Source organism: Phyllostomus hastatus, unplaced genomic scaffold (genome assembly GCF_019186645.2).
Source record: "Phyllostomus hastatus isolate PE091 unplaced genomic scaffold, TTU_PhHast_1.1 phas_contig_402, whole genome shotgun sequence".
Lineage (NCBI taxonomy): Eukaryota > Metazoa > Chordata > Mammalia > Chiroptera > Phyllostomidae > Phyllostomus > Phyllostomus hastatus.
The window spans coordinates 17575807-17598276 of record NW_025333873.1 but is presented as its reverse complement, the minus strand read 5'-3'; the positions used below and the strand labels follow the sequence as shown (position 1 = coordinate 17598276).

At 60.3% G+C, this 22470-nt stretch overlaps 1 protein-coding gene and 2 long non-coding RNA genes across 7 annotated transcripts; 2 read left to right on the top strand and 1 right to left on the bottom strand.

The window, feature by feature from the left end:
- Positions 1-8403: 8403 nt before the first annotated feature.
- Positions 8404-14875, bottom strand: FAM110C (family with sequence similarity 110 member C). Its single transcript, XM_045844714.1, has 2 exons — positions 13306-14875; positions 8404-9633 (listed from the first exon to the last, which is right to left on the bottom strand). Exon 1 carries the CDS (start codon positions 14622-14624, stop codon positions 13335-13337), a length of 1290 nt encoding a protein of 429 aa, XP_045700670.1. The 5' UTR covers positions 14625-14875; the 3' UTR covers positions 8404-9633; positions 13306-13334.
- On the top strand, positions 9505-10582 carry LOC123822608. 2 transcript variants are annotated; one of them, XR_006786369.1, is made up of 3 exons: positions 9505-9640; positions 9809-10110; positions 10311-10582. It is a non-coding gene; the product is annotated as an uncharacterized LOC123822608 (long non-coding RNA). The 2 variants fall into 2 exon arrangements; XR_006786368.1 differs by having other exon boundaries at positions 10251-10582.
- A 360-nt stretch (positions 14876-15235) lies between the features above and the next one.
- On the top strand, positions 15236-20804 carry LOC123822620. Of its 4 annotated transcripts, none has more exons than XR_006786380.1 (4): positions 15236-15466; positions 17555-18351; positions 18676-19589; positions 19702-20804. It is a non-coding gene; the product is annotated as an uncharacterized LOC123822620 (long non-coding RNA). The 4 variants fall into 4 exon arrangements; XR_006786379.1 differs by lacking the exon at positions 15236-15466 and having other exon boundaries at positions 16983-17688; positions 17768-18351; XR_006786381.1 differs by lacking the exon at positions 15236-15466 and having other exon boundaries at positions 16983-18351; positions 19707-20804.
- Positions 20805-22470: the final 1666 nt, after the last annotated feature.

The following is a 22470-nucleotide window of genomic DNA, read 5'->3' as shown; positions in this document are numbered from 1 at the left end:
GCCGCGGGGACCGGCTTGAGCCCCGGGACCCTTGCTCTCGGCTTCCCCGCCCCCCGGGGGGCCTCGTGGGGACGCCGTCGTCACAGCGCCCCCTTCCGGCCGCCTTCCTTCGGGCCCGAGTTTCAGGCCGCGCTTCTGCCCCCTGTCCCAGGCTGTGACGGCGGACAGTGGCGTAGGGGAAACTCCTCTCTGGAGCACAGACCACGCGTGGATGCCTCGCGTCCCTGCAGATTCTGATCCTGGCTGGAGACTCGGCGCCACTGAGGCCTCATCCGGAGCCTGGAATGTCCCCTTTCCGCCGCCTCTGCTCGGGGTCGCGCACCCCGCCCAGCGTGGGGTGTTGTTCCACACGAGCCCGTGGGCCGCGGAACCAGGTGGCTCCGGCTCCTCGTGGCTGACCAGCAGCAGGGCTGTTGAAGGGTTCAGTGCCCGAGTGTTCTGCTGGTTGGCTGATGGGACAGGAAGAGATGTTGGGGCAGGAATGAACTCCCACCTAACAGATTTGGATTTTAGGCTGTGAGTTCTCAGGCAACAGTCTGCAACTTACTTTTCCTTCTACAGACTCTGAATATGCAACATGAGCTGTTATAAAGAACTAGAAAAAAACACACAAAAAACCCACAAACTCATATGGGCCCTAGAATCCCGACTGCAGAATGCTGGGCGGAGTCAGAGGACTGGAAGCAGCCGTTTGTCAGCATCCGTGACAGCTCTCTCCGGAGTCCGTCTGAAAATGGGGACGGTCCCTCCTGCTCCGGCTGCGCCGTGGCCCGCGGCGTTTCACGGGAGGTGGCAGAACTTGCTCTGCCGGTGCGAGGGGTCAGGCGGCCTTGAAATAACTGGCACGGGCTCTCCTTCCCCGAGAGAGAGAGGCTGCTCTAAGTTAACGCACAAGCCGCTGTGTGTGCGTGCAACCAGGGCCGAGAGGGCAACAACCGCGTCGCCGTGCGACACACACACACAACCCCCACACGCAGGCGCACGCACGTGGCACTCAGCATAGGAGAGACCCCACGCAGAAGAGTGAGCCTGAGGCTGGGACTGGGTCTCTCGCTGCGCCGGATGAGGTGCTCAGGGGAGTCTCACGAGAACGACCCTGGGGTTTCAGGGAAGCCCCACAGCGGGGTGTGAGAGCCTCGTGAACTCTGAACTTCTGGACACCGTGGGCGCGGTCACTGAGCGCGAACCCCGTTCAGGCTCCAGGTGTCTCGGAGCGCCCGCGGTCCCCGGACGTCCCGGGCGCTTCCTCTGGGCCACGACGTGGGTCTGCTTCCTTCCCGGCGCTCCGCCTGGACATGCTGACCCGCCTCACTGTCCTAAACTGCGGTGGGGACGCTTTCCAGACCCCCCGAGGTGACCGCCGCGGACCTGCCTTCTGCTGCGGGCGGTTCACGTCGAGGGACGTGACGCGATAAACCCACCCAGAGCTGGTTTGCAAGCCCACGTCCCCGAGGAAGCTGCAGGACCCAGAACGGCAGGAACTACCAGAGGGAGGGCAGCTGGAGCATGGGCACTGGTTCACGCGCATTTTAGACGCATCAGGGAAGGGTACAGGTTGAATACTGAGAGGATTAACACAATTATAATGATAACAGATGCCGCCCACTGGGTGCTCCCCATGCAATACCGGCCTTGAATGGTGTTCCCCACCCTTTATCTCCACTGTCAGCCTTGAGCAGAGAGGGACCTGGGATGTGGCCCAGCCAGGCCAGCGGCTCCGGCACCGGTTCCTGAGCCTCACGGAGCTGCCTGCACAGGCCTCGCCTCTCTTTGCTGGAGGTTCGAGCTTACACTGCTGCAGGTGTGCCTTCGCTAGCAAACCTTCCTGCAGGGAGAAGGCCGGGGTGCGGGGTGGGCAGGGTTCCGGCAGCAAGGGGCCCGGTGGCTTTCCCGGGGAGCCCACGAAAACACCCTGTGAGCAGGGCTGGCGTGAGGTGAGCCCCCGGTGTGACGCACCTTGTGACCTTCAAGTCGGGACTGTTCCCTCCGCCCAGGCCAACAACACCCACAGGTGAGTCATGCTTCCTTCTGCCCCTACCTGCCCGCTGAGCTTGTTGACATTGGCTCCGTCTGTCTGCTCACCTGTGAAACAGCACTAGGTGTGCAGCCTTGAAAGGCACATGGGCTGCACGCAGGTATTCGGAATGTGCACATCTGGGCCCTTTTTTTTTTTTACTATTGCTGAAAAAATCACAAACCCAAAGATGTGTGACACATTCTAAAGAAGTCCTCTCTTTCCTAACTCTGGTCATTCCCCACGTACTTAATGGTGAACAGGTGGCCCCCCCAAGGATCACAGTTCTGCCCCACTTGGCCATAGGGACCTGGAAGGTCCCCGCATTCTCCAGCCTTGGGGTCCGTGACTCACCTGAGGCGGCTGCACTTTGGGGTCGCATGGGCCACCCCCAGTTTAGTGGCTTAGCTCCCGGACGCCGGTCAGCACCGCCCTGGGCTCTGCTGGCTCAGCTTGCGTGCTCTCCCCGACCCCCTCTTTACCCGAGTCGTCTTCTGTGACGTGAGCAGCATGAAGAGAACCACGCGAGCCTTTCCTGCCACGCAAACGTTTGCTGCTCTGAGATTTCTCGGCGTGGGAGATGTTGGGGCCGCACGGTCACCCCGAGGCAGCCCGACCTGCCTGAGCCACTCAGCAGATGGCAGGCGGGCACTGAGCAGTTGGGGGTGGTGTCCTGCACCTGGGTCCTGCTTGGGCTTTGGCGCTGAATCTGTGTGTGCACTTGAGGAGGTAGTAAGTCCTTTCCACATTCCGGCTGGCTTCTGCTTCTTGAAGAGCCCCTGGTGCAGACAGTGAGGGCAGCCTTTGCAGCCAGGCGGACGTGGGTTCAAACCCTTATCTCTCCAGCGGAGTAGTTCTTTGACTGAGGCAAGTACTCAGTCTCTCCACACCTCAGCCTCTCCTACAGACCATGCTGGTCCTCGCCGGCTGTCATGAGGGTCACCGGGAGTAGCCAACGCAAAGCCCTTGGCGCAGTCCTGCTGCTGAGGCCGCAGCCCCTCCAGTGGGGAGCTCCCTCCCGGAGCTGGTCCCCCCAGGTGCAGGGGACGTCGGCTCTCAGGGCTTCCCGCCTTCCCCTCCCTGTCTGCAGGGGCAGGGGGCTTCCCGGGACAGGGGACCCAGTGCTGACCCTGGGGAGTCTCGGGCAAACAGGGTCAGCTGACCGCCCTGCTCACGTGCACCTGCCAGGCCGTCTCAGAGCAAGCCCCGGACAGGCGAGCAGGGGCTGCCAGAAGGGGCAGCACAGGGCGGTGTGGGCCTGGGCCTTGAGTTCCTCCTGGGAGGTGGGAGGGCGGGAACACGTGGTTCTTACAACTTTATTTCCATTGAGGTGGAGCTGACGGGCAGTGTTACGCCAGTCTCAGATGTACAGCGTAGTGACGTGACATTTACCTGCCTCAGGACGCAGTCTCCAGGACAAGCCCGGTAATCACCTGTCACCGTGCCGCATACGGTGGCAACGGTCTGTGCTGCACATGACACCCCGTGACTTCTGGGGCTGGGCGTGCGTACCCCTTGGTCCCCTCCACCCCGGGACACCCCTCTAGCGGCCACCAATCTGTTCCCTGCGAGTCTGTTTCTGTTTTGTTTCTTGTTTTTCAGACTCCACACACAAGTGAGACACCAGGTGGTACTTGTCTTTCTCGGACCCACTGCGCTCAGCACGATGCCCTCGGTGTCCATCCGTGGTGTCACAAATGGCGGGATTTCATTCTTTCGTGGCCAAGTGACATGTCACTGTGCATGTACACTGTGCCACCTCTTCTGCACCCACTTGTCTGCTGCCGACAGGCGTCCGGCCGCTTCCGGGCCTCGGCTGAGTCACGTGGCGCTGCAGTCAGCACAGGGGCGCACTGCTCCCCAAACCAGTGTTCTCATCTGCTTTGGAGAAAAACCCAGAAGTGAAGTCACTGGCTGGTAAGGCAGTTCCATTTTCAATGTTTTGTGGAATCTCCAGACTTGGTTTCCACAGGGCCTGCCCCAGTCTGTGTCCCACCGACACGCACGGAGACAGGGTCCCCTTTCTCCACGTCCTCGCCAGCACTTGCCGTGTGTTAATTTATTGATGGTGGCCATTCTGACAGGTGTGAGGCGCTGCCTCGTTGTGGCTGTAATTTGCATTTCTCTGACAATTAGTGACATTGAGCATCTTCTCAGGTGTCTGCTGGTCCTCTTTGGAAAAATGTCTGTGAGGGTCCCTTGCTCATTTTTAATTGGACCGCTTGGTTTCACTTTTTGATGTTGAGTTGTGTATGTTCTTCGTATGTTTTAGGTATTAAAGCCCTTATTGGACGCACCTTTGGTGAATACCTCCGGTCATGCAGCGGGTTGGGGGGTCCTCCTCTGTGAAAAGGTTTTTAGTTTGACATGGTCCCACTTGCTTGTGTTTTCCTGTCTCGCCCTTGCCCAGGGAGACGCCTCCAGGAACACAGGGCCGGGACCAGTGCCAAGGAGTTTGCTGCCCATGTTTTCTTCTAGGAGTTTTATGTTTCAGGTCTTACCCCTAAGTCTTTACCCCATTTCGAGCTTATTTTTGTTTTTGGTGTGGGAAAGTGGCTGCTTCATTCTTAACATGCACCTGCCCCGGTTTTCCCAACGCCGTGCGCCAGCGAGATTTCTGTCTTTGCCCCATCGTGCGCCCCTGCTGTCTTGTCCTGGATGAACTGGCCGCGTGGGTGTGGCCTTATTTCTGGGCCCCGTTCTGTTCCATGCGTCCGCACGTGCTCTTTGGTGCCAGTGTCCTCCTGCTGGGCTACGGCAGCTTTTCCGCCCAGTCTGCAACCTGGGAGTGGGGCAGCGCGGGCTTCGGGCTTCCGCTCAGGATCGCTGCGGCTGCGCGGGCGCTTTGGGGGCACCATGCGGTGCAGTGCAGTAACTTCCAGCTCGTGGTCCCTGGACGAGGGGGGGGTGTGTGCCCGTCTCAGCAGGGGGCCGCGTGGACGCGCTCTCTCTGGAGCCTCAGACACGCCTGCAGGGCGACGCCGAGCGAGAACACCTGGGGTGCACACCCCCTCCCCCGCACTCCGGATGCCGTGACCCAGACTTGCTGCACGGCTCAGGAGACCACGGTCCTCGCGTCCTGGTGATCGGCCTGGCTGGTCCCCGCCCGAGCCCTGCCGCCCGCCTCCCTGGGCGTGTCCTCGAGTCCCCACGTCTTTGCTGCATCGACTTGGTGCGCTTCCCCAGCTTCGAAAGTGGACTCACGGAACCACGGGGGACGCACAGTCCCTCCCAACGACGACCTCCTGACCAGATGCGGACCGAGTCCTGAGGCGTCGCGTGGACATGTCCTGCTTCTCACTGATTGGGCCCGAAGCTCCACACCGCCGAGGAGCAGGGCCTCCGGGGCCGCAGTGGAGCAAACCTCCAGGGAAGAGAACGTGCCGTTTAGAGTTCACACCGCTCCCCGCCCGCCGCCCGCCGCTCGACTCTTCCCACGCATTTCGGGTTTGGGCTGCGTTTCTGGTTCAGGCCGCCCGGCCGCCCGCATCTGTCATCTGTTTGCTGCTCCATCGACTGTTCGTTACTCGTCCCCCACCCCCACCCTCATGCATATCTGGCCTCCGAGGGGCTGAGCCCGTGCCGGCAGGGAGCTTGGGGACGCCCAGCAGTGTCCTCGGCTCCGTGGTGAACGCACGTGGGCGAGTTCTGCTCGTGGTCACCGGTGGCTTATCCCAGGTCAAGGTCACGACAGCTCAGGGGCACGGCTGCTGCGGCGACACTGGCTGCACTGCAGGGTGTGGGCTCGGCAGGTGCTGGGCCTCCCTGTCCGGGCCCTTGGCCGACACACACTCAGACCGAGCAACCCGCAGGTTCCGTTGCCGCCGCGGCCCAGCCCCCCGGCTGCTCCTGCGTCCCAGGCTCTCCCTCTCCAAGGACACCGACACTCTATTTTGAGTTAAGGATGAGTAGTTGTTAACGGGTTGACGCGCCCTCCCCCTCAGAAAGCACTTCATTCCAACCACAGTCTTCGAGGAGACAACACGGAGGTGACAGTCAGCGGCAGAGCTGGAGGCCCGGGCAGCGAGCGCGGAGAACCCCGGGCAGCCGCCCGTTCCGGGGTTCCTGTGTCGCTTCCCTGCGCTGCCCGCTGCTGCCCACGCCCTGGCTGCAGGAGGACTCGCTCTCTGACCCGGCGTTTCCGACCGGGAACACACGGAGACTCTGCGAGATCCGTTTATTTCCCTGCTGCGCACGCAAGCAGAGTTCACGCACGAAACCACCGGGCATCATCTCATCGCTTCCCGTTTTACTGGATTTGCAGAAACAGCAACTGAAGGGTGAGAACCGGTTCACGTGAAGGCAGAGCAGACAACGGCCCTCAGACTCTGCGGTGGCCCCACACGGTGAGACCGGAGCGTCCACGGCCCCCCGGCACCGGGCCCTGGTCACTGTGGGCGTGAGGAGGGGTGTCCTCATTCTCCCGGGGAATGCCTGTCTCTGGACTCGGGTGGAGCCACGGGCGTAAGCGCCTGCAGGGCTCAAACGCACCCGGTCAGCGAGGTCAGGGTCCAGGCTGGCAGGCCAGAGGTCCCCGCCCCGTCGCACCCGCTCCAAGCCCCGCGGGCACCGAGCGCGAACTCCACTGCTCAGTGAGGTGACGGCAGGCTAGTGGCCGCGCTGGCTCTCACGCCTCTGTGCTGGCTCTGCGATGAGGTCCTCAACAACACCCGGGGGAGGGAGTCTCTCCACACCGGGGACTGATGATGACACATCAGTGACAGACAAACACCGTCCCAAATACTCGAAACTGGTTTTACTGCACCCCACCTCCCGGAAGACTCAGAGCGGCGACTTCCAACCTTCTTCATCTCACGGCGCACACAAACTAGTTCCTAAAGTTCTGCGACGCAGCAAAAAATACGTGTTGCGGCCCATCTGACCAAAAACAGGTGTGATTTTCACTCTTCCCACCAGAGTGACAACCACAGCTGTGGTTGTGTCGGCTGCTGTCGTTCTTTACTCGACGCTCTAAGGAACAAGAGGTCAGTGCCCCCCACTGAACAGCCAGGCGTCGCACGTTTGGAAAATCCCTGCGGCTCACCAACACCGCGGTGGGGCCCAGGCACGTGACGCACCGATGTGGCTGCTCCCCTCGCTCACACGGATGTCCTGAGGGGTGACATCAGGAAGACGGGAGAAAGTATAATAGGCAGACACTCGCTCCGATGGTGTTCACACTGTTCAAATGCACAAATTTATGTCAATAAATGATACAATACTTTGTTTCTTTAACACACATGCCCCGTATTGCACTTCTGTTGCAAGTAAGCATGTAGCGGAAACTCTGCTTAGAAACCGCAGTAAGAATCACCAGCTGCGTCCACACTGGGCGCTGGCCCGCTGGCCCGCTGGCCCAGGGCAGCGTCTCACAAAGCGTCTTTTCATTCCCGCGCCCGGGACCCCGGCGAAAACTACGTGAGCGCGCGCGCAGCAGGGAGGCTCCCCCTGGGCGGGGCCTTGCTCCTGGGCGCCCCCCGCGGTTCGGCGCGCTGGCTGGCGTGCTGCCAGGCTGTGCTCCGTGCTTTTCCACTCCTGTCTCCTTCTCACTGTGTTACTTACTGCGCTACTTTTCAAAAAAGCAGAAAAGCAATTACAAGCTTTTCCATTCAGCCTGAGCTGCACGGTTAGATTTTCTCCAAGTCCCTCGGCAAATTGGGACGCCTCAGGGCCGGGAAAGCGCTTGTCCTCCCCAGCACACCCTGCGCCCCAGCCCGCACTCGCCTCCGACGGCGACTCCGGAATCCACTTGAGGGACTCATCCCTCCCGTGCCCCACGCAAGCACAAGCACTTCTGGGAGGTCTTGGTGACTAAACCAAGGCTTGGAAAAACATTTTTCATCTATTAGATGGGTGGTGAGTCAGCACCATTTTGACGTGAGATAATTTTGACCTAAGTTTCCGTTCCTCCTGTTCTGAGTGTGGGAAGCCACGCAACAATTTCACCTAAAGCGCTCACCTGCAAAACCAACGCAACACCTGCGAAGAAACAAGCTGGGTGCAGGAGAAGGTCCTGTGAAGGTCCCCTCATCCTCGACATCATCGTTTTTAATGAAGTGCCACCCAGGGAGCTGCAGCATTTTCAGAGGGGCGCCGGGGGTGGGGGTGGGGGGTGCAACCTTAGGGCAGGGAACTGCCGTCCCCCCAGGGACCCCCGCGAGAAAGGCCCGCCCACCAGCCGAGGGGACCTCCCCAGGTGCAGACTGCACGGCCCTCACCCTGCACAGAGGCTCCGCCCCCAGTCCAAGGCCGGAAGGCAACTAAACAACAACTACAAGAAGACAGCTGGGAGAAAGTGCAGAAAGTGAGAAAGGGGAAAGTGATTTAAAATCATTCTGCTGAAACTAAAATTATATGAAGTGAATAAAAACCATTTCAAGACTAATAACTGTGTGAAAATAAATATTTAAGTAACTCAAAGACCTACTTTCATAGTAAAACTTACAAAACCAGAATTCAACATTAAAAACATACACAAATATAACAAAATGAGTTGGTTCAAAAATATTTTACCATTGAGAAACGCATTTCTCTCCTGCCCATATTCTTCCCTCTAATAAATTTGCTCAGGAGGAGATGTGTTTTGATAAAACCCAGAGTCTGGCGGCACTGGGCGGGTGACAGTCTCTCTGGGGTGGCCCGCGGCGACAGACACTCTCGCCCAAGGCTCTGACCCGAAGGCTGGTGCCTCCCTCTGTGTGCCCGGACGGCTCGGTCGGACCCCGGGGACTCCTTATCTGCAAGCACCTGCCCTCCCCTGCAACACGCCCTTTGCCCGCAGGGTGCCCGGCACCGCCTCGGAGGGAGGGCTGGGTGACATGCGCAGGGCAGGCCGGTGCCCTGGAGCCAGGGCCCCCGCCCCTTCTCGGAGCTTCCAGACAGCCGTGGACAGACAGACGCTGCTGAGGGCACTGATGGAGCTCCTGCCGCCTCTCAAAAAACTGCCCAGGTACCAGCAAAGTGTTTTTAGCAGCATCTCAACTCCCGTCTTTTCCCAGTTTTTGCACGGTCTGCCGCCCAATGGGAGTGGCATTAGTGGAAGGCCGGGCAGCTCTCCAGTGATTTTGAAAGTGCTGTGTCACCCCAGGGCCTGGTTGGCGGCGGTGACGCCGAGGAGTGTCTGTGTGCGTGCCCAGCACCACACCTCCTCGTGGGTCCAGAACGCCAATGTGATGGTGCCGATGGCCCAAGATGACTGAAGGCAGTAAACACCACGGCATGCTTGGTTCTCCTGCTCTTTGCCTTTCTTCCTTTTAAAAATTAATCTCGATACGGTTAAAATGCATCCTGGTGCCTCTTTGTAAACCAGGCAAAACGATGCCCCTGAACATATCCCTCCCCCACCCCCACTGTCCTGTCCACTGCCCGCCGGAGGCCGGGGCGGGGCCACCCCAACAAGGAAGCACCTCCTGGAGCTTCGGCTGGGCGGTGGCTGCAATCACCCAGTTAATTCTCGGTTTCTCAGCTCCAGACTTTCTGAAGTTACTCCAGCTCCTGCAGTGGGTTCCTTGTGGTCACCAGGGTGTGCTGGACAAAGCCTGCGGCAGGCAGTGTGGTCCTGGGGTCTCCGATCATCTGGGACATGCTTCAGGGGTCCCTGCTGTTGGAAAGGCTCGATCCTGAGGGGTAAGGAAAAGCCGTGAGTCAACACCAGTCCCGGCAAAAGTCGTAAGCCCAGCATTATACTTCCAAGCCTGCCCCCTGCAGTCTTTGGCTTTGTGATGTTGTGTGCGCCCTAAATCTGGAAAAGAAGTTGGCTGCCTTTCATTTTTATTTCCCTCCAACTCCTCACAGGCAGTAGACAATTTCTCTGACTGTTGGTGAAGCCAGCGCTGACCTCCACTGAGCTGCCAGCGGAGCAGAACACAGGCAGGCAGTCCGGGTACCCAGGTGCAGGCAAACGCACCCACAGGTGTGTCTAAGAGGGCCCAGGTACGACCTGAGGACAGAGCACGGCACCTCACGGCACCTCACGGCACTCGGCCCCACGCACCTGCAGTGCTCTCTGAGTCAGGGGCCCGCAGCCTCCAGCCTCCGCTGGTCAGGAAGGAGGGGCCTCGGCGTGTCTGCTGCTCCCCAGGGCATCTCCGCCCAAGGTGAGACCAGCTCTGTCCGTCCCCTCAGCGGAGACCCCACGGGGACCCTTTCCTATCAAAGGGCAAGGCGAAGAGAGCTGTGGGACATCTGAGACTTTTGCCTTAAAATTAAACAGTGTTTACCCCTAACTAACCCACAGGACAAGTTACCACTCTTTTATAACAATATTAAAGTCAGCAACATCTATTCCACCCCAAAGCCCGAAAACCACAGACCTAATCTGGGCAGGCCCGCCGTCCTGGTGACTGGAAGGACAGGAAGATGAGTAACCGCCAGCAGACGGGAGCGGCGCTCAGCACCCAGACGCTGGGAGTGGGACGCGGAGCCAGCACCACCCACGTGGCAGCGCCTGCTCCTCATGGTCCCCGCAGGCAGGCTCGGGGGCGCGCTCCATGAGCCCTTCTCGGGCTCTGAACTCTCGGCTTGAAAAGCAAATGTGTTCACTCCATGGGGACAATAAACTGATTAACTTGTCACTTACTTCCAGGTGGTATATTTTTCCTTTATTTTTTAAAATTTATTTTTAGAGAGGGGAAGGGAGGGAGACAGAGAGGGTGAGAAACATCGATGGGGGTTGCCTCTCACACGCCCCCCACTGGGGACCTGGCCCACAACCCAGGCCTGTGTCCTGACTGGGAATCGAACTGGCGACCCTTTGGTTTACAGGCTGGCATTCAGTCAACTGAGCCAGGGCTATATTTTCATTTTAATTGATAATACCTACCAATAGGACATAAACCTCCATATAAGATACACATTTTCTTTTTCACTTAGAAAGCATATCTTTGTTCATCTCAGGTTTTCTGAATTTTTCATGAAATCCTCAAGTGAAGCTGCATGATTTTCCACACAAATGTCCTGATACGCTAGAAGGAAATCACAGCTTTCACTGCTCCTTCCTCAGCATCCAGAGGTAACGAACGAAAGCAGTCCCAGACCAGCGACCCCCTGAGGAGGGGGCAGCTGCTAACGACCCCCAGGAGAAAGGGGAAGGGTGCCCTGCTGCACGCCAGGGTCCCGCTGGCTCTTCCTCAGGCCACAGGCGTCAGCCGAGGGGCTGTGATCAGAAGCAGACCCGTCTCCGTCTCCGCTCCAGGTCTCCTCCCCACCCTCCGAGCAGACAGACACTAGGTCTCCTGGGCCGAAGTTTCCGGGATCTCACACCCTGTTTGGGGTCTAGGAGAGTAAGCTTGTGAAGTAAATATTTACAGAGCTGGTGGCCGCTGGGGGCACAGCCCAGGGGGCGGGTCAGTCTCCCTTCTGAGCAACAGTGTGGCACAGCTGAGGAGGCAGGCAGCACTGCCTGCCTCGGACAGACAGGGCTAAGGGCGGGGGGGAGGGTGGCCCACCCACTGGAGCACTTTGCTGTGTCTGCCCCTCCCCCCCTCCCCCCACTGCTCCTCCTGGTCATGGGCAGTTCTCAGGGGCCAAGCCAACTTCGCCCACTCTCCCTTCGCTCAACCCTGGACGGGCCTTGGAAAAGGCACTGCATCGACCGCACCCCAGATTCTCTTCAGGACACTGCTCGACACTGCGGGCCCGGGGGTGGGGGTGGGGGTGGGGGGTCTGGGTGCAGAGGGGTGGGAGGGAGGGGAAGACTTTCACTTCCTGTCGTTGAGTTCTACTTCGGTCTGTTTGTGCATCACCTTGTCACTGCCCAGCCACGAACCCTGCTGCTGCCTGTGCACGAAGCTCTGGCGGCCTGGAGGACACTAACTTATAAATCCACATTTCATGTTCTCCAACAGACAGCGGTTTTCCTTGTTTGTCTTTTCTGGGCTCCAATCAGGAAGTGGGGACACGCGGGTCGCCGCCTGCACAGAAGCACCGCGTGCGGAGCTGGGGACCATCTGCCTTCACCCTGTGGCCACTGGACGCGGTCAGCGCAGGCGGGGACTGACACAGCACAGCCCCCACGTCCAGTTCAGGGCCGGACGCCCTGGCCCGGGCCCCCTGGGGCCCAGTGGAGCCGCTACAACTTCCGTCCTCCACACCCAGACATTCGTGACGCCTGCGTCCCAGCTCAAAAAGTCAGCCTGTGAAAGGCCCAAGTGAATCTCCTTCATGTTAAAATTTTAACTGCCTGTTTACATTCTTTGGGGGCTTACGCTGGTGGAAAATAAAATCCAATAAACTATAAGGCCCCACTTCCGCCGCGATCCTTCCGAGTCCAAAACAAGCAACGAACGCATCTCTGCCCTTTCACTCTCACGCCCGCACCGCGGCTGAGGCGTCCCTGCGTCCTCACCCGCAGGTGACAGGTGGCCACGCACACGGGCACCTCCCCCGCCGCGCCAAAAACTGACGCTGTCTTCAATGCGCTTATCTCAAGGGCAGACAAAATTACTGCCACCACGTGATTTTCTAAAAAATCTGCATCGCTGTCATTGAAGGGCAGGAGAAGAAAAGAGGCTGTAGGTTTAAATTCTTGGTTCCCTTAAGAGAACCGTGAAGAAGTAGGGCCTGCTCTCCCTTCCCTGTCCCCGGAGCACCCACCCCGCTGGCGCCTGGAAGGAGGGGCGCACGCGGGAGCGAGAATCTGGTTCCTTAGCTCGCGCGTGAAGACCTCGAGGCCGGCCCTGTGCTGCTGGTGTCCAGGGGCAAGAGGCGCACCTCCTGCGTCGTCATCGGAGCCACGTGGGTCGGACCCCAGCGACCAGACGGCCCAGCGCGCAGTCAGCACGGAAGCTCCTTCTCGGGAACTACGCGGCCCCCGCGGGCGCCGCTTAGAAAGCTCTGGAACAATTAAAACTACGTCGAGCCAAGCGGAGGGCTTTCCAGCCACACGAATGCCCCAGTGCTGCCCAGACGCTGCAGACGCCCCCCCTCCCCCCCAGCAGCGTGCCCTTCTGTGGGCAGGGGAGATGGCGGCGGCCCGGGCTGGGGGCGGGGGGCGGGGCACAGACAGCTCTACCCAAACCAGTGATATCGGAGGGTGAAGCTGCTTTCTGACAGCTCTGTACAATTCCCAGTTTCCTTCTTCTCATGGTACTGCACCAGCTGGGATGGTGTTAGCGTGCCGCTCCAGGCAGTCAGAAGTGGCACATTCAAGAGAAAGGGCGCTTGGCCCGTGGGGACCTGGACTGTCACGGGCGGCACTCTGCGTCTCAATCTCTAGGGTCCCTTCCAACCTCAGAGGCCTGGCCGACCCGCGCGGAGCCCTCCCAGACGCGCGCACAGACACCCCGGCTCACCCTTGGGTCCCGAGCTCCGGGCGCAGCGGTCACGCCAGGCCCTGCAGCCGCGGGCCCAGGGTCTCCTTGGCCTTCTTACAGGTGTACAGCCACTTGATGATGCGGGCGTTCCTCTCCACGACCGAGGTGGAGCTGGGCAGCTGCTCCATCAGCTCCTCCTCCTGCAGCCCCTCGTCGCTGCCGCTGTGCCGGGAGAAGCCGCTGTCGGAGGTGGCCATGCTCACGCTGCGAATCTTTAGGGCGAGGCGGTCCGAGCCCGCGGAGAAGTTCTCCCTCCCGAGCGCCTCCACCACCTCGGGCTCCAGGCCGCAGAACTGGAAGAAGTTGTCGAATTCCGCCGCGGACATGGAGTAGCGGGAGCTGAGGTCTGACTGCGAGCGCTGCAGCCCCCTGCGCCTGGTCACTCGCGGCTCTGGGCTGCCGGGCCCGGCCGGACCCCTGTGGCGCACTGGAGGCACGGGGGTCGCTGCCGGGACGCTGGGACGCTCTGGGGGCGCCGGGGTCGCTGCCGGGACGCTGGGACGCGCTGGGGGCGCCGGAGCCGCTGCCGGGACGCTGGGACGCGCTGGGGGCGCCGGGGCCGCTGCCGGGACGCTGGGACGCGCTGGGGGCGCCGGGGCCGCTGCCGGGACGCTGGGACGCGCTGGGGGCGCCGGGGTCGCTGCCGGGACGCTGGGACGCGCTGGGGGCTCCGGGGCCGCTGCCGGGACGCTGGGACGCGCTGGGGGCGCCGGGGCCGCTGCCGGGACGCTGGGACGCGCTGGGGGCGCCGGGGTCGCTGCCGGGACGCATGGGCGCGCCGTGGTTGCTGCTGCGACGCAGGGGCGCTCGGGGGGACCAGGGGCCACTGCGGGGTTGGGCTTGGTTGGAGCCGCCTCCTCTCCCCTGGCCATGGCCTCTCCTCCCGCCGCGGACTTCTCGGGGGGCGCCGACGTCTTCTCCTTGCCTGACCCGGGCAGGAGCTTTCTCACCAGGCCGCCCCCGAAGCTGTCGGTGCTCGGCCCGCGCACGAACTCGCACTTCTGCCGGTACATGACCAGCGAATCCGGCCTCAGCGGCTTCCGCGCTATTGTCCTGCGTGCCACGGCACCAGGGGCGCAAGCCGGGGGCCGAGGGTCGACCACCGGCCCTTCACCGGTCCCAGGGCTGCTGCCCTCGGGAGCAGGATCCCCGGCTGCCCCCGGCAGGCCTCGGACGTACTTGGCGCGGTCAGCGGCCAGCCTCTCCACCGCGCTCCTGCGCGCCGGCACCGCCGCGTCCGATCGCCGCGGCAGAAGCCGCTCCATCCGGGGCGCGTCCAGGCTGGGCAGCGCGTGCATTCTCGCTGGCAGAGCTGCTGGGGCTCCGGCCCCGCGGAAAACCGCCCGGTGTGGCGCCAGGTGCGGCGCCCGGCAGTCCAGGATCAATTCCGAAGTCCGCCCAGGGTGGGGACCGGCTCCCCGAGTCCGCTAGCCCAGGAACCGACGCTGGGGAACACAGGTCCGCGCCGACTGGAGAGCCGCGACTCCTCCCTACGGGTTCTCGCCCGCTCCCCGGCGCTTTGAGAGGTTCAGCCTGGCCCCTCACCTCCCACAGGCTTCGCCCCCGCCCCCTCCCGCCCCCTCACCCGAGCCCCGCACCTCGCCTTACTCACTGCCCCGCCCCTGACCTCCTGCCAGCCTGCTGCGCCCGCCTCTCCCTTCACCTGGCTCCGCCCCTCACCGCCCACCTGTGCTCCGGGCGCTGGGAGGGCCCGGCAGCCGCGTCCCCGTGTCCCCTCTGCACCAAGGACCGGGAAGAGCCGAGTTCGTTCAGCCCCAGGCGTCAGCGGCCTCCTCCTTGCCCGGGGAGGGCCGTGGGTCACCGCCGCAGGCTGGCACTTCCGGAGTGGGGGAGGGCGGAAGGAAAGGGCACTCCACCCCACCCCGGCAGGTGTCCCGTGTCCTTTGACTTGTTAAAGTGACCTCAACACGTTTGGAAGCTTCGGTTTTCTGTCTCTACCTGAGCACAGATCTTTACCACCAGGAAGTAAACGGACATAAAGGACAGAGCGCGCGTGGCAGGAGAGAGTCCGGGTGTTGGTAGAAGAGGCCACGACCCACGGGGCCGGGATCAGGTCCAGGCTCAGGTACCCGCGCGGCCTGGACCCGGACCTGGACCCGGACCCGGACCCGGGCACCAGGTGCGGGGACTCAGAGGGCAGCCGGGGGCAAGGCTCCTCGGATTTGGGTGAGGCCTGACCTAAGGCCCAGAAAAACGGCTGTTTTTGCTGTAACCAAGGCAACACATACACCACGGGCTCACAAGGCACTGAGCCAGCCTAGGAATGCTGAAAGGGTACGAGACAGTGTTTCCGAAATTGCATTATCTCCCAAAGCTGGACAGAGAGCTAAAAATACCTGCCAGAGTGCAGCGTCTGTGCGTCTGCCGTGCTAAGGCCCACTGCAAGGCTCGCAGACCTGGGAGCTGCCGTTGGCTGCCCCTCCTGAGGGCAGCCGGCAGAAAGGTGCCCTAGGTCTGGGACCCATGTTCCAGAAAAGCACCCAAGCACCTGCGGGCCCCAGAGGGCTGCTGGTGACTCAGCAGGTGCAGCAGGTGTGGCTCACTGTGCCAGCCCACCTCCAGCCCCCTCCAATCAGATGGTGGCAGGTTTGTGCCAGGTGGGCCTCTAGACCTTAGTCTCTGTGAGGCCAAATCCCATAAAGAGGGAGCCAGGTCCCCTGAGAACCAGAGGGCCCCAGGACCTTCAGGTAGACAGCAAAGGCCACGCATACACAGGGGTGGGCAAAAGGGGGTTCACAGTCGTGTGTGGAAACTACTCATAATACAGTAGTTAGTGACACAGAATGAACTGTGTTACACGCACTCACAGCCGTAAACCTACCTCTGCCCACCCCTGCACAAACCTGGCGAGGGGCTGCGGGGAGAGGGGGGAGGGGAGACGCACTCCTGGGTGGGACACACCGCCTCCCACAGGGGGCTCCCGGGGAGGGGGCGCCCGGTGGGGCCGGGCCCAGGCTGTCTCCTTAGTCAGAGGGGAGCAACACTGTGTCGGGTCGTTTTGCCCAAAGTGTCTCCTTTTCGGATTTGCCCGTCTCGTGTGTGAGCGCAGCGGTTCTGACAGAGGGACCCCTGGCTTCGGGTCCCTGGACTGTGTCTGAGCCTGGCTCTGCCGTCCGCAAGTTCCGTTCTTCCGGACACGGAACGCACCTCTCGGGGTCTGCGTGTTCTCACCTGTCAAACTCCGAGTTTTTACAGCTCAGAACAGCCATTGCCCAGAGACAAAACAGCGAGCGGGGCCCTAAGTGCTGATGCAGGACGGTCCCGAGTGCCGTTGGAAAACTGTGCGCCGGCCCCGGCCGGCGTGGCTCAGCGGGCTGGACGTGGGCCCACAAATGGAAAGGCCGGTTGACTCCCCCGCGGGCAGGGCCTGGGCTGCTGGCCGGTCCCGGGTGGGGGCCTGCTGGGAGCGGGTGAGAGGCCCTCCCCACGTTCCCCTTCCCTTCCCCCTCTCTAAAGATAAATAAAAAGATCACGTAAGTCCCTCAGGATGAGAAACTTCAGTTTTCCATATTTGAATCCCTAACAACTAGCCACGAATCTGCACTTCGTAGATTTGTTTGGTGTTTTCTGGATCAATTATGACATCTCTGATTTCCAGCTATTTCTTTAAAGCAAACATTAAAATTCATCTCTCAGATTTTTATTATAACAACATGTTTTTATGTCTTATTTTCACTCCATAATCAGAAGTTTAATTACATTGTCATATTTTTGTTTGCAAAACTTAAAATTTGTTTTCACATATGGATAACAGCATATCCCTGAATCTAATGTGAAAGCAAAGTATAAAGTTTTACTTTCAAAATTATTAAGTTCCAATCTTTGATGCGTGAATTTTTTGCCTCCTTTTACTCCAGCAGGAGAATTTGAAAAATGATATTATTACCAAATGGCTTTGTTGTTTTTTAGTTATAATAATCCAGATCTATGATGTCAGAGTAATACTAACGAAGAATGAATTCAAAATTTATTACAGTAAATTGCATAAACATGAAAATGTTTTTTTCAGCTGAGTTGGTGAAAGAAAATATACATTATTTTCTCCATCAAAGCCCACTTCCATTTTCAGCAGAATCCTTGCACCGACGTGTCTCTCTCTTCCTGCTGACCCGTGCCGGGGGGCCGACTGCGGGACGGTGGTCTCCGGCACGGTGCGAGTCCCTCCCCGTTGTTCTGACGTAGTTACTGATCCCCGTTCTCTTGACAGAGCACCTCGTCGGGATGACGACCTGTAGAGTCACCTGGTCGCACGCAGGTCTGACCACCTGTGGGACTTCGCGCCGGGGAATTGCGTTCTCCTGTGCCCGGGGTCCGCCTTTCAGAGTGAAGGGGCTGAGGGAGGTGAGCCCTCACCCCCCGCCTGTGGAGGGAGCGCGGCTGGTCTGATGCGGGATGTTTCTTACACTTTCCTGGCACGCAGGAGGGCGAACTCGCTCGCAGAGAGACTCCCAGAAAGGCTCCACTGAGACGGCTTCTTGAGAGGAAACAGAGGTCCAGACGCTGGGCTGCGACCTTTGCTGCGCTGCGACCTTTGCTGTGCGACCTTTGCTGTGCGACCTTTGCTGTGTGCCTGGCCTGGCGGACTCGGCTCCTCAGCAGACAGCCGTGTCCTGCAGGGCTCGTCACACTAACGAAGCTTCGCCGTCGTAACCTGGGGAAGGAGGGAGACAGCTGGGGAAAGGCAGGGGAGGCGATCAGAAGTGCGGGTCCCGGATGGCGGGGTGCGGGGCGCTGGCGACTTCTCAGGAATATTACGGGGGAAGCCCGCCAGCCGCCAGGGGCACCTCATTCTTCCCAGGAACCAGTGTGATTCGTCCCCAGCCAACAGCTCAGATGCTGACCTTTTGACCTGGACACAGACAACGCTGGTGTCGAACTGCAGCCGCACACGCACGATTCTCTCCACGGCTCCCAGGCGCTGGCCGATGCCAGTCTTCGGGGAGCGCGGCTCTGCGCCACCCGCTGGCGCTCCGCACGGCACTGGAGCGCACTCCGGGAGGGCAGGTGCGGCTTGTGGGCCTGGAGAAAACACGACCGTCGTGTCTGGGGCTGTGCCCAGAACAGAAGGGGCCGCCGGGGAAAGGCAGTGGCTGACACCTGTGCCCTCCTGGCCCAGGGACGGGCAGCCTCCTGTGATACAGCCGGTGTTTAACGGTGTCACACTGAAGTGACATTATGTCGCCCTCTGAATCAGACAGACGAGGAAGGTCCCGAAACCAAATATTAAACTGGATATTAATTAAACAGGATGGCAAATAATAAATTACCTGTACAGAGGTGTACTTTTAGAGGAAATCGAAAAGTTTAATAATTTATTTTACCCTTCAGGAGGAAGTTTATTGATTTTGAGACGGTTTTTCTGGAAGACCTGGATGCTGGCCGACCCGGAGGACAGACCCGCTGGCTCCTGTTTCTGGCCCACAGGGCGGCTCCCCTGGAGAGCCAGGAGGCCTGGGGCCACCTGGGGCTCCGCCACCTGCTGGTGCACCTGAGCAGGGAGTGGAGGGGGGGACTGCAGCAGCCTTGGGCTTTTATGGGGATGGTGAGGGCAGCGTGGGGGGGGGCTTTCCCTGCCTCTGAAGAGCTCTCTCCCCCTCCCTCCCTGAAGCCCCCGTCTCAGCTCCGAGGCCGGGGAGCGTGGGCCGCACTTCCCTGACCGCCTCCCAGAACGCACTTCGCCTCCGCAGCCTCTCTGGGGAGCCCGTCGGAACTTTGCTAAGGTCGTGGGGTTCACAGTCCAGGTGAGCAGACCGGTACTGGTTCTCCTCCTTAAAGCACAGCCCACTAGGGTCCAGGAGGGCCCTCAGGGTCAGTGGCGGGCCGCCGCCTCCGGGTGTGGTGAAAGAGCCACATCAAGTGGGTTGGCCGCGCCCCGTTCCTGCGAGCCGAGACAAGGCTCGGGGGCGGGGCCGCCTTCACAGGCCCGGCCTCGTTCTGGGGCACGGACTCTGGGCCGCGTGGGAGTGCACGGCTCACACCGCAGACACCCGGCAATGTGGGTGTGCGGCCGCACTCGTTTCCTACTGCGGCTGAAACAAGTCACCACAACCTCGGTGACTCAGAACGGCGCACATGCACCAGCTCACGTTTCTGGAGGCCAGAAGCATACGGGAGTCCGCAGAAACGGGTTCCGTCTGCGGGCCAGTGGGGAAGGGCTCCCGCCGGCCTTCTCTGCTCCAACGGCTGCCCACACGTGCGGTCGCTTCCTCCGCCATTAAAGCCACAGACGAGCATCCTTCCAGGTAAGACCTCCTTCCAGGTAAGACCTCAGGGCCCCGGTTGTCGCTGTCCACCCCTCGATGTTGCCCCCTGAAGAAACCGTTCAGCTTCTCAGGATTTTGGCTCTGTCTTCAGAACAGGTCTCAACCACGGGGTGCCAGTATCACAACATCGGGAAGCATATTGAGAAACATCATGCTCTTCAAGCACAGAGAGTCGTTGACCGCAGTGTTCATAGGCATTTCCTGCGCTGGGGAACCAAGCTGAACTCAAAGTCACATTGTGAGTCGAGGGGCTGCTCCGCGGGCAGGCGGAGGGAGTGTCAGAGGGGCCCATCGGAGCCTGGAGGCCCGGGTGCCCGAGGAGGAGCCCGGGTGGCTGAGGCGGAGACACTGTGAGGCTGACAGTGGAGTCCACGAAGGGACCAGCTTGAGGCAGGGGACAGACTGCCCACGGAGTGCAGCCGGACGGCCACGGGACAGTGCCAGGTCCACAGAGCCACGGGCAGGCAGAGTGAGACGGTGGGGCACCCAAGTCAACCAAGCCAGTCCCAAAGCGGCAGGCGAGTGAGGGGAGGCGTGGTGCGGAGGTTCAGGGAGTGCAGGCCCAGGAAAGTCCCAGGGGGTGGTCCGGGCCCCCCTGGCCATCGGCAGCCACATGCTGGCCAACGTCGGCCGCCCGCCCAAGAGTCGCCACGTGGGGACGAACGCGTCGAGTCCGAGAACGTCCCGTCACCCGGGTGGGGCCCCCGAGGCCCAAGGCTGCCAGTGACGAGGGAACGGTGAGCCAGAATTGTAACCGTGACTGCAACCGGACCTTGCGGATCCTGGGGGACCCAAACCGGAAAACAGCAATTAACATTCTTCGTGTGATGCCAAAACACTTTGGAAGTTCTCCTGTTGTTTAATGCTGTTGACATCTGTCGCGTCCTAGACAAGGCACCCCGCCTCCTATTAGTGGTGATAACAGTTTCCTCAGGAAGCCAAATGATTTACTTTATGCTTTCGTTAATTATAGAGAAGGAAACTCAAACTCCTCAGGTTATTTCCCACACGTACACGATAAAGACCCATGAACACCTGACTGCAAGCAAATATCACATCCTCGGAGACAGAAATCGACAGTTGCGTGAAAAAAAATAATTTGAAAATATTTACAAAGTCTGACTTCACATAATCATTGAACATGCATGCACGTTAGACTATTTCCTATTCCTAAATAAAATCTCCAGGATGTTGCTTAGTGTGACCACTGAGTCCACTGGGAACAAGTTGGCATGTGAGGCAGTGGCCCAGAGGCCACAGCAGCGCAGCTTACCCCTTGGTTCAACGAGCAATCTGGTCATGAAATACAAGGTACCATTTAGGTTGCTTTCCCCGTTCATTCTTGGTTTATTTTTAGTGTGGGCCCTCTCAAAGTAACAGTGGTATTTTCATGAGATTTTTTGGTAACTGAAATTACAGAGTTCATTTAAAGTGAGTCAGCCCTGGCTGGTGTGGCTCAGTGGATTGAGCACAAGCCTGCGAACCAAAGGGTCGCTGGTTCGATTCCCAGTCAGGGCACACGCTTGGGCTGTGGGCCAGGTCCCCAGTAAGGGGTGCGTGAGAGGCAACCACACATGGATGTTTCTCTCCCTCTCTTTCTCCTTCCCTTCTCCTCTCTCTAAAAATAAAATAAATAAAATCTTTAAAAAATAAAAAAACAAAGTGGTGAGTCAGGGCCCAGTCCGAGGCCTGTAAAATTCCCAAGCTCTTATCTCAGCCCGTTCAGGAGTCTTTGCTCCGGGAGCCAGGAGCTGAAGTGCTTGCTGGGCCCCCTGGGAGGGACATGGTTTCCCCATCAAACCCTGTGTGTGGCTCCCGCGTGTGCACGTGCAGCCCAGAGTCACAGGCAGCAGGTAGGACGCAGACAGTGCCGCGCAGGGAGGGGCGGCTGCCTGCCCCAAGCTCAGCCAGAAAGCCGAGAGCTCTGGGGGACACAGAGGCCGCAGACTGGGCCCCCTTTCCGCACCAGCCGCCGGTCAGCGCGCCGCAGAGCCGAGGGACCGGAGCTCGGCTGCTGGGCCCCCAGCTACCTTTCCGAAGCACACAAGTGGCGCAGAAAGAGAGAAGACAAGCGGAGAAGAGTACTTCAAAGGCACCGCAGGGCTAGCAGGCCTCTTGGCCGGACCCTTGCACAGGCGCCCGCCTGTCTCCATCACATCCCAGCGCCTCCGGTGGCGTCTGCGGCCCTGAGTTTCTGGCTCTGTGACTCGGGCTGGGACAGCCCCCTGCTCTGGCCGAGAGGGAGAAACTGAGGCTCTCGAACGAGCCCTAACACGGACACAAACACGATGCAGCAGGACTGGGGCCAGCGGGCCAGGCCCCTGGGCCCCGGACACCCCCTCTGCGGGCCCGTCTCGGGCAGACTCCAGGTTGGCCGGGGGCCCCTGTTCTGCGTCGTGAGAGGCTGGGGGAGACAGCGCTGGCCGACGCTGCGCAATCGCAGCTCTGGGAAGTCCGGAGTTGCCCGAGGATGGACTCAGTCCAGGGGGTGGGGAGTCTCTGGCCAGTAACTCCTGAGTCACAGTCCGATGACCGCTCCCTAAAACACGGTGCACAAACAAACCTGTGCAGGAGCGTAGAAAGTTTCCACCCCACCACGCGTGAAGCCGGGGCCCAGACTTGCCGGAGGCCGTGAGGCGGCCACGCCCCGGGGAGCCGACCGACGAGGCCTCAGGCCTGGGCTGCCTCCCTGTCGTCGGGCGGACGGACTGACGCCTGGGGACCCGCTGCTCTTCCTTCCGGGGGCTCAGTTTTCGGAGGGCCGGCCTCAGAGCCGCAGCCCCCGGAGCTGGACCGCTGGGGTCAGCTTGTCTTGTTCTTATCACTTATCCACTTCCAGTTTCCCTGCCAGTTTGTTAGT